The sequence below is a fragment of the Littorina saxatilis genome, linkage group LG17 (assembly GCF_037325665.1).
Source record: "Littorina saxatilis isolate snail1 linkage group LG17, US_GU_Lsax_2.0, whole genome shotgun sequence".
In the NCBI taxonomy this organism is placed as follows: domain Eukaryota; kingdom Metazoa; phylum Mollusca; class Gastropoda; order Littorinimorpha; family Littorinidae; genus Littorina; species Littorina saxatilis.
Window position 1 is genome coordinate 20,331,670 of NC_090261.1, and position 11,655 is coordinate 20,343,324.

General features: G+C 41.9%; 1 protein-coding gene across 1 annotated transcript in view; it reads right to left on the reverse strand.

The window, feature by feature from the left end:
* Window positions 1-2,399: 2,399 nt before the first annotated feature.
* Window positions 2,400-11,655, reverse strand: part of LOC138953083 (neuroendocrine protein 7B2-like) — a 16,579-nt gene continuing 7,323 nt past the window's right edge. The window contains exons 2-6 of the mRNA XM_070324859.1: window positions 10,246-10,579; window positions 8,468-8,569; window positions 7,787-8,001; window positions 7,089-7,172; window positions 2,400-4,567 (exon numbers count right to left, since the gene is read on the reverse strand). Of these exons, the coding sequence (XP_070180960.1) occupies window positions 4,463-4,567; window positions 7,089-7,172; window positions 7,787-8,001; window positions 8,468-8,569; window positions 10,246-10,576 (837 nt within the window). The 5' untranslated portion in view covers window positions 10,577-10,579 and the 3' untranslated portion in view covers window positions 2,400-4,462. The remainder of the gene's footprint in view (window positions 4,568-7,088; window positions 7,173-7,786; window positions 8,002-8,467; window positions 8,570-10,245; window positions 10,580-11,655) is intronic.

Below are 11,655 nucleotides of genomic sequence, written 5' to 3' on the forward strand. Positions count from 1 at the left end.
CAAACTCCGTTATGCACAAGCGGCGGACTACGGTCATTGTGAAAAAATGCAGTGCGTTCAGTTTCATTCCTCAGAGTTCCACAGCTTGACTAAATGTAGTAATTTCGCCTTACGCAACTTGTTTCTCTCTCTGTCCTTCCTTTTTGACTCACATGCGAAGCAAAAGTGAGTCTATGTACTCACCCGAGTCGTCCGTCCGGACGTCCGTCCGTCCGGAAAACTTTAACGTTGGATATTTCTTGGACACTATTCAGTCTATCAGTACCAAATTTGGCAAGATGGTGTATGATGACAAGGCCCCAAAAAACATACATAGCATCTTGACCTTGCTTCAAGGTCAAGGTCGCAGGGGCCATAAATGTTGTGTAAAAAACAGCTATTTTTCACAATGTTCCCATTTTCTCTGAAGTTTTTGCGATTGAATACCTCACCTATATATGATATATAGGGCAAAGTAAGTGGGGCACATGTTATGCTTTCATCATGATACACATTTGGTCACATATGATCAAGGTCAAGGTCACTTTGACCCTTATGAAATGTGACCAAAATAAGGTAGTGAACCACTAAAAGTGACCATATCTCATGGTAGAAAGAGCCAATAAGCACCATTGTACTTTCTATGTCTTGAATTAACAGCTTTGTGTTGCATGACCTTGGATGACCTTGACCTTTACCCCCCGCGGGTTAGGGGGAGTCCCATATTGGTTGGGACTAGAAAGAATTTACTCGATGCTACCCAGCATGTCGTAAGAGGCGACTAACGGTTCTGTTTCTTCTCTTCTTTTGTCTTATTTCTGCCTTACCAGTCCTTTCACCTATATTTCCTTCCAAGAAAACTCTCCCTACTATTCCCTGCAGTTTTCCAATTCTTTTCTTGTTGTCTTATTTCTACCTGACTGGATCCATCACCTTTATTTCACTTACCAAAAGTCTTCTTTTCCACATCCTTATTTCTCTGCACCCCGCATGTCGTATGAGGCGACTAACGGATTCTGTTTCTCCTTTAACCCTTGTTAAGTGGTTCTTGTATAGAATATAGTCAATGTTTGTAAAGATTTTAGTCAAGCAGTATGTAAGAAATGTTTAGTCCTTTGTACTGGAAACTTGCATTCTCCCAGTAAGGTCATATATTGTACTACGTTGCAAGCCCCTGGAGCAATTTTTTGATTAGTGCTTTTGTGAACAAGAAACACTTAACAAGTGGCTCTATCCCATCTCCCCCCTTTCCCCTGTCCCATCTCCCCCTTTCCCTTGTCGCGATATAACCTTCGTGGTTGAAAACGACGTTAAACACCAAATAAAGAAAGAAAGACCTTGACCTTTGGTCAAGGTCACATGTGTTTTGGTAGGAAAAATGTGTAAAGCAGTTCTTAGTGTATGATGTCATTGCTAGGTTTAGTTATTTGACCTTGACCCTGAAGGTCAAGGTCATGTAAAGGTCAAGGTCAAGCATGTGAGTCGTATGGGCTTTGCCCTTCTTGTTTCAAGTTTTGGTAAGTGTGTACATGCATGTGTGTGACCAATTTGTAATATCTTTTCATTTGTAATAATTAAATTCTGAGAATAGAACATGATGCCTCTATGCTTGTGTGTGCGTGTTTGTGTGTATTTATGTACATGTACCCCCCCTCCCCCCCGCGGGTTAGGGGGAAGAATTTACCCGATGCTCCCCAGCATGTCGTAAGAGGCGACTAACGGATTCTGTTTCTCCTTTTACCCTTGTTAAGTGTTTCTTGTATAGAATATAGTCAATTTTTGTACAGATTTTAGTCAAGCAGTATGTAAGAAATGTTAAGTCCTTTGTACTGGAAACTTGCATTCTCTCTCTTCGTGGTTGAAAACGACGTTAAACACCAAATGAAGAAAGAAAGTGTACTTTCTTTCTTTATTTGGTGTTTAACGTCGTTTTCAACCATTCAAGGTTATATCGTGACGGAGGGAAGGGGGGAGATGGGATAGAGCCACTTGTCAATTGTTTCTTGTTCACAAAAGCACTAATCAAATATTTGCTCCAGGGACTTGCAACGTAGTACAATATATGACCTTACTTGGAGAATGCAAGTTTCCAGTACAAAGGACTTAACATTTCTTACATACTGCTTGACTAAAATCTTTACAAACATTGACTATATTCTATACAAGAAACACTTAACAAGGGTAAAAGGAGAAACAGAATCCGTTAGTCGCCTCTTACGACATGCTGGGGAGCATCGGGTAAATTCTTTCTCGTCCCAACCAATATGGGACTCCCCCTAACCCGCGGGGGTCAAGAAAGTGTACATGTACATGTTTGTTAGACTTAGTAGATACATGTATTTTATTTTCATACATATATACATATTTATAAAATTTCAAATACACATACACGCAGACACTCACAAAACAGCTCACAGTAATTTGTCTGTGTCTGGTTTTATTTAACAATAGAAAGGGGAACGTACATCACAAACAACGCACCACACAACACCTCACACATTTTTATGTTACAGTTGAGATCTTATTGTTTTCTGTCCCTCAACTTCACAAGTCAGTTGTTGGGTAGTCTGAAGATAAAAAAAAACCAAAGCAACACATTACTGGGAACAATATTTGTGGTAAACCTTTCAGAACATACTGAATTGTAGTGGATACCAAAGAAATGGTACAAATAAGAAAAGTACTATGAAACGATCATAAGAACTGGGTGAAAGTTGGAGTGTCATATTTTTCAGCTTGAATCTACTTTTCCTTTTACTCAGTGTGTTTTGAAACGAGGGAGGTTTATGCTCAGCTTTTACACAGAATGTATAGTCAGTTACTAATAAATTTTAATTACTACCTCTAACAGCAAGGGCAACTTTATGGCTTATTGATGGTTAAAAAAAAAAGCATTCAGGTCAAGAGGGAATGTTAAAAATGCAGACACGTTTCTACATGTATTAAAGGACAACCACACAGACACAACACAGTTACAGCTTTGGAGGGGAGTATATATATACTGTATATATATATGAGCGGGGGAAAAAATCACAGTTGTGCCTTTGCACTGGGGTATCCTAAGTACGGGTTGAAGACCAAACACTAGCTGGTATGCGGACTTAACTGACAACTGATTTTAACCTATTCTGTTATGTCTGCACTATATTCAGTATCACTAGTGCTGTGGCCTTCCACTGTTGCAAGCATTGCATGATGCCCAGGGCACTTAATGTGCGGCTTTTACTCTGTGTGTTTTGCGATTTTGTGCACGCTTACTAAAGAGATATTTTTCTGCAGTAGTATGCACTTTGATAGCTCAAAAGAACATGTATATTATTTGAACTTCTAGTTATAGTTCTGATTAAAGAATATTCAATAGCATCGATCAGTCAAGAACAGCTGAAAATGTAAGACAATCACTTTGAAAACTTAAATATATTTTTGGGGTGGTGGGGGGGAGGGTGTTAGTGTGGGCATCAACAGCTACAGGAATTGTTTGTACAAACACACAACCACACACACACACGATTTAACAAGGGGGGGGGGGGGGGGGTTGTTCCGGACTGCGCTGTAATTGAGTGCTCAGTTTATAATTTTCTCACGCCAATATAAACTGGGACTGACATTTTAACCTTGAAAATCAAACACAGGAAAGGAAACTGTCCAAATTAAAAGGAGAGATCAACTATCCAAATTGTGCAGTAATAACTTATTATTTATTAAAATCATTGATAAATACTTAATGGTGTTTGTCACAACATGGAACAATAATTAAATAGACGAACTAAGACAATAATTCTGCACGGTTGAAAGTAATGCCATTTACACAGAAAGAAATTGAAAATAAAAGTTAGATTAATGTACAAACAAAACAAGCTCAAGAATTTTATAGTAACATTTGACAATGTTTTCTTTATTATGTACTGCCAAAACAACATTCTCCTTCTGACTTCCAGAAACTGATATATATATGTATTCTTGCTTTTCAATATTAAACATTTGTCATATTAATGCCTTGACACTGGGAAAATTCTTCTTTAACATATTCAATGCTTTGACAGGAACATTTTTCACAATCTAAAATATCAATATTCTTGCATTTTACAAGATTTGGCAGACTGCAGTAACAATATTCCTCATACAGGAACAAACAAAAGCACGATACAGTGGTACTGTACCTCCAGTGTGGGGCCCCACCGACGAGAGGACACCTCCCAAAAAAGGACATGATTTGTTGTTGCTTTTCTATTGACATGAACAGAATAACCCTGCGAGATAGGTCACCTGTAATGTAAGGACACAAGGTCCCAAACGCATCCTTTCATCTCAGGTGTCACTGTCGTATTATCCGGCATTTGGTAAATTTATCTAGGTATCACAGTAGAATTGAAGCACAGGGCTACATAATTATGTCCAATTTTTTTCAATATTTTTTACATGGTGGGATACTTGTCACTTTTTACACTATATTTCAGAAAACAGCTGCCCGCGTCCTGTGTCCTTACTGTCCAGGCAAAGGAGCGTTCATGGCGGAGCCGCCCTTTTTGGCCGCCACGGTCAGCTGCTTGCCCTCAAAGTATGGGTTCCACTCAGCCTGCTCGTCAGACTGTGTGAGAAAACATTCAAAACTGTCAATCAGATGACATAACCATTAAGAGAAGGTTAAGCACCTGAAAAGAGTAACACAGCGGAAACAAGGAATTGTCTGATTTATACTGTGTGTGTCACGGTGTGTGTCTGTGTCACACTCTCTGTCTGTCTATCTGCAACTGATGTAGCTGACAACTGAAGACACTACCGAAAAGAGAAACACAGCGGAAACAAGGAATTGTCTAATTTATACTGTGTGTGTCACGTACGCTCTCTGTCTGTGTTTATCTCTGTCTGTGTATCTGCAATCAGGGACCTAATATAGGTCTATGCTGCAATGTAGCAAAACTTGAGACACCACTAAAAAGAGAAACACTAGCGGCGGCAGACGGCCTCTGGAAAAAAAACCTGACCGAGAGAGAGAGCAAAGTCCGACCACAGGTCATCATACCCACCTCATTCTCACTGGCTACACAGCCACACACACACGTACACACGCACTCACACACACACTGACTTAATTACACCAACACACTGCACGACTTGAACACTGACACACACACACAATGATACAAACACACTGACTCGACACGTGCACATGCACACACACACACACACACACACACACACAGTGACATAATCACACTCACACACTCGCGCACACACACACACCGTGCCACTGTCATCCTCCACTGTGACCGACCCAGCAGTGACGCGCTAGTCGTGTCACGTGCTATATAATCATCGGTCACTGTAACCATAGAAAATATAGGTCCCTGCTGTAACACACTGCGCTCGGCCTGCCAAACATTCTTCACAGACTGAAAACATCTTGTGACCTACTCGTTCCAATCAGTTTCGCATATAATGCCGTTCTTCAGTTCTAATAACAACAACAACAAAAGCCGCAATATCTGTCAGCTGTGTATCACGTGCGTGCGTGTATCACTGGCACGTGCGTAGATTGAGTGTGTGTGTGTGTGAGTGTGTATGTGATTATGTCAGTGTGTGTGCGTGCATGAGCGTGCACGTGCGTATAAATTATGTCAATGTGTATTTGCATGTGAGTCTGTTAGTGTGTGTGCGTGCGTGACGGTGTTCGTGAGGCGAAAACAATCCAAACAGTTTGATTCAGTTGGTGCAAGTAGAGCTTCTGAACAAAGTTAAAAAGGTCGGTCTTTTCCGAAAGTAACGCACAGCAAATCATGTGTGTGCAAAGTCCCTACATCTCAGTTGGCATGTCAGTAGACGGTGAGATCAAACCAATTCAGTCGATTGTTGCAACGCGGTTTTGGTTGAAATCCGAATCGATCTCGATCTCAGCGAAAGAACATTATTTTCTAGTCAACTTTGTGCACTGATCGATTCACTTCCAGGAGAATGCTCGCATACGTAAGGTAAAGATTCCAAGCTCACAGCGAAAGTCTCAACGCTTGGAAAATACGAACACACGCATGCAGGAGGAGGGGGCCGGGATGAACGTGAGACCTAAATGCCCCAAGGACAATATAAGCATACCGTGGCCCACCCAACCCCCGCCTTCCTAGCATATAACCATGTTATGTCCCAAATAGACACTAGTTGTGGGGACAGAAAAACCAAGTTAGCATAACACCCAACCCGAAAACTATGAGCTCGTTATACTGCCGATCGTGTATCTTGCCTGGTGCATTAATTTTACGCTCAAATGCAAGACGACAGACTTATGTAATTTCTGGTTTGAAAGCTGAAAATACCCTTGAATATAAAAGAAAGCTGAAACGTACCGTACCGTTCTCATTGCTCTTTATCCAACGTACTATAAGATAAAACAGATACTTTCCATTTTAGAAACGTTTTCTCGCAATTTTGACCGTAGGACCATGGAACACTCGAGGTCGCTTTACTTTAAATAATTTAAATACCCTCAAAAACCCTCGGTAACAATGCTGACTAATCAAATTAATGCGAGTAGAACAACGTCCTACTCAGCCTTAAGCGTCAGAGTTCCTATTTATATTTCACTGTCATAGGCCCTAGATCAGTTTTCACGTACGTCAAGCAGACGAAACCCGTCGTATTTTCAGGAAATCAAATCTGTAATCCTGTAGATGCGAGCCATCCTGAACTCAGGTCAAAATGAGTTCGGCTCAGACAACTGGCAATAGCCGTGGAGCGATGCTTATCAGAATGGATGCGAGCAAGTTCTACTGAATCAGCTGTCAGGGGCTAAAAAGCAGGACGAAGCGAGAAAAAAGGACAAAGTAGGCTTACACGTAGAATGTGGTTTGAATAATTGAACGCTTAAACACTAATAAGCTTACTCCATGGTGTGTGATGTCATCATTCCAAACCCAAAACCGAACTGTGTTGCAATTTGAGACGTCTGTTCTCTTTCCTTTTTCTCTCTGTATTTTTTATTTTTTAATTTTTTTAAACTTTTTTTTCTCTCTCCTGTGAGCTTCCCCTTTAGCTTCTTGCGCTGTTACATAATTGAGTGCAGCATGTGACTGAGAGTGGGGCACGTGCATCATGGCTGGAGTACGACTGACACTTACCCGCTTACGACGCACCATACCGGGCGACTTCTTGGCCACAAGCTTGTCATGCTTGATGCCGGGCACATCAAGATACGGGTTGGCCTGCACACACACCACGTGATTCGGTCACGTGTTGCCTCTACAACCACTCACTGCTTCAGTCGAAGACTAGGTCTAATTTCAACCAATCACTGCTTTAGTAAAAGACTAGATCTAATTTCAACCACTCACTGCTTCAGTCAATGATTAAAACTTATTCTTCACTCTAACCAGACTACTGTGTTCTTTTTGCCAATCAGAAAAATCGAATATTCCTACATGATCCCAGGACACTTTATCTTCAGCTTATAATAATTATGCCTTGACACGTACAGATACTTTACGCACTTCTCGCTTGAAACGTATGGAGAGTCAGCTTTGGCTTACCAGGTACTTGAGCAGTTTTTCAAGTTTTTTCATGTCAAGTCACTTACACCGCTGAATTTCAATACTGTAGCCAATGACGATTATATCAGAGATCTTCAGCCTCAAAATACAGCTGTCTTCCAAATTGCTTAGTCTAGAGAAGTGATTGGTGTTCCGGCCGTGGTACAGTCACGCACCCAGCGATCACACTCACAAAGTCTGTCACATGACATACACCAACAACCAATGAGACAGACTGACACACAATATTTCACCCCTAACACTTCAAATTAGTCAGAAAAGAAACTCACCAAGGACAAACTCTCAGCGTTATTCAGTTCGGCCAATTCACTCATGACCTTGGACAAAGCCGCTTGACCACCGGAGCCCTTGGAAGTGACCGTCTGCTGACCAGCCGGGCAGGACCACATATGTTCGGTGTCGCAGGGGCAGTCTTGGTGTTCCAACAGGTGCTTGTTGTTCTCCATCGAGTTCTCGAAGTTCTCCACGCAGTTGTCAGCGGCCGCTGAAATATTCATTGTTCCAAAGCTGAATTTGCTGAATTTACTTTTTGACGGATTGATTAATGGATTGATTGATGGATGGATGGATGGATGGATGGATGGATTGAATGATGTGATGATTGATTATTCAAAAGAAACCACCCATAAGTAGTATGAACAGAAGAAGCAAAAAGAAAACTAAAATGTTAGAATGTCGTGTGTGTGTGCGTGTGTGCGTGCGTGCGTGCGTGCGTGTGTGTGTGTGTGTGTGTTTGCGTGCGTGCGAGCGTGCGTGCTTACATGCATGCGTTTGTGCGTGCGTGCGAGTGTACACGCATGCGTTTGTGCGTGCTTTCATCCGTTTGACTGTCTGTCGGTTTATCTGTTTGTGGTTTAAAAGTAAAAGTGCGCGGCGGACCCAGCACGTCCCAACACAGAAAGAGGTAAAACAGAGTACGGGTTCTGTACATGCACCGTCTGTCAGTTTACCTGTCTTTCCAACAGGGCAGGGGTTAGGAGGGTTGCAGTATGCCGGCAGGGGCTTGTCTGTCTTCACCTGCTTCTGTCCGGACTCGCCTTCGAGGGTGCCACCTGCAATCCACAGAGTGATAAACAATTTCTGATAGAGAAAAACACAGCGTGCTCCAACCGACAGATAAAATCGGCAGAACAGGAAGATCTAATCCATGTACTCGTGCATGGATAGTTAACAAGAAAAACGAACTCCTAGTAGCAGCGCTTCCCTTGTTCGCCATTTTCAACATAATTGTAGCCGAGTATACAAGATAAGCATGCCATGTAACTCAAGAAAATAAGTGCAGAAACCATCAATGAAAACTACTGCTTAGGTTTTATTTGATTCTTTATAGTTGTTGTTTTGTCTCGAAAACCAAGGGGGTCATGCGTGACCGATTCAGCGACCACCTCTAAGTAACGATCACCTGCCCATTACAACCACCCAAAAGGATCCCAAAAACGTTGTTTTTCTTCATATTCTTCATGTGGGTTAAAACTTTGTAAAGTGTATATAAGTATTTGTCAATGTGTATTCATTATTATTTGATTTTGAACTGTGTACAGAGTAATTTATTTATGTATGTTTTTGTGAGGTGCTTAGAACTATTTTTAGGAATTGCGCCATATATCCTCATTATTACATTTAGTCAAGTTATGACTAAATGTTTTAACATAGAGGGGGGAATCGAGACGAGGGTCGTGGTGTGTGTGTGTGTGTGTGTGTGTGTGTGTGTGTGTGTGTGTGTGTGTGTGTGTGTGTGTGTGTGTGTGTCTGCCTGTGCGTGTGTGTGTGTGTAGAGCGATTCAGAGTAAACTACTGGACCGATCTTTATGAAATTTGACATGAGAGTTCCTGGGTATGATATCCCAAGACAATTGTTTTCTTTTTTTCCATAAATGTCTTTGATGACGTCATATCCGGCTTTTTGTAAAAGTTGAGGCGGCACTGTCACACCCTCATTTTTCAATAAAATTGATTGAAATTTTGGCCAAGCAATCTTCGACAAAGGCCGGACTTCGGTATTGCATTTCAGCTTGGTGGCTTAAAAATTAATTGATGACTTTGGTCATTAAAAATCTGAAAATTGTAAAAAAAAAAAAAATAATTAAACGATCCAAATTTACGTTCATCTTATTCTTCGTCATTTTTTTTATTCCAAAAACATATAAATATGTTATATTTGGATTAAAAACAAGCTCTGAAAATTAAAAAACATAAAAATTATTTTCAAAATTAAATTTTCGAAATCAATTTAAAAACACTTTCATCTTATTTCTTGTCGGTTCCTGATTCCAAAAAACATATAGATATGATATGTTTGGATTAAAAACACGCTCAGAAAGTTAAAACGAAGAGAGGTACAGTAAAGCGTGCTATGAAGCACGGCGCAACCGCTACCGCGCCAAACAGGCTCGTCACTTTCACTGCCTTTTGCACTAGCGGCGGACTACGTTCAATTTCATTCTGTGAGTTCCACAGCTTGACTAAATGTAGTAATTTCGCCTTACGCGACTTGTTATTATTATTATCATTCATATAATTCCCCTTGAAAGAAAAAAGAGAGAGAAGAAGAAGAAAAAAAGAAAAAGAAGAAAAGAAAAAAAAAAATATATATATAATTCCCCTTCCCAAAGCGACAACCTGTCTTTAATGACCACGTATATTCGGACCCTAGGGTGGTCGTCAGAGCCAAGGTTCGAATACATGTACAAGATAGTATCTCTAGCGCAAAAATGAAATCAACACGGACCTGCGATCGCGTGCAGGCCCTGCAGAGCGCTGTGCTGAAGGTGCTCCTCGTCGCGGGCCTGAGCTCCAGTGAAGAGCGGGGAGTTGTACAGAGAGTCGTCCATCTCCTCCTCGCCCCACAGCGGCTGCCCGCCATCCATGGCCTCGTCGCTGCGCCCGTCGATGTCGTCGATGGGGAGGAGGGGGAGGTAGGGGTCGTTCTGGAGCTGTGAGAGCTGGTAGAGGCGCTGGATGCGGTAGAGGTCCTCCAGCGACTCCACGCCGTACGGCACGCTGGCCGAGGCCAGGGCCAGCACCAGGCTCACTGCTATAGCCATCACTGCACGCTGCATGGTCTGGCAAAGAGAACACAATGATGAAGATATATACCGTTCTTAAGAAAGAAAGAAACCCACAGCCGTTTTCTGTTGTATGTTCCTGTGAGACTGTGAGAGAGAAAGATCAAATGTATACGGTTGGGGTAAAAAAGTAAAAAAGAAAAAAAAAGAGAGAAAAAAAGAAAAAAGAAACCACAGCAATCGCCGCTTCCAGCGTGGTCTGGAAAAGGGAGAAATGGTCTGGGAGAGGATCAAGATGGTCGAAATATAGTGTTGCTGTACAAAAAAAGACAATTAAGACACACACTGAGAGACACCACAGCCACAGCCGCTCAATGCCACAAGGGCTGAAAGAGAGGAAGGTATAAACAGGGGTCGTTGTTTAGCTGTGAGCTGTGAGCTGTAGAGGCGCTGGAGGCGCTGGAGGCGCTGGAGGCGGTAGATCTCGCATAAAACCCACACTCACTTATCCTCCCAAAACGGTTCACTTATTTGAGGGAGAAAAGCATGTCACTGAGTTTCTTGCAAGTGAAGGAAATTCGTGGCTTTTACCCCAAAATACAAGTATTTTGTAAACGTGCGCCGAGTGGCTTCGTCCCTTGAATGACGGAAGGGAAGGATTTAGTGATGGAGTAAAATGTCTAAGTTAAAATACCATATCATAGCCTCCATGATTGTAAAGTACAACAGGTCGATCGTCAGTACTTGTGAAGGGAAGGGACATAGTCAGTGTGGGGTTTATGCGAGATCAACATGGCCGATGAGTAAACTGAGTTCAGGAGTAATCTGAGTTCGTTGCAACGGCACGCTGGCTGAGGCCAGGACCAGCAGAAGGCTCAATGCTATTGCCACCGCCGCTCGCTGCATGGCCCCGTCTTGGAAATAGAACAGTATATTATGCTGCTCAAAAGAATGAAATAAACCAGAGCTATACCATCACCCGCAGCATCTTCTTATAGCAAGATGATTGTATCCTGCGTTAAGATGTCATATCCAGCATTTTAGAAAAGTTGAGGCGGCACTGTGGCGATCGCATTTTTAAAGCAAACAGCTTGGTGAAGGCAAGGGGAATACATACATTATCGTGTTAAAAA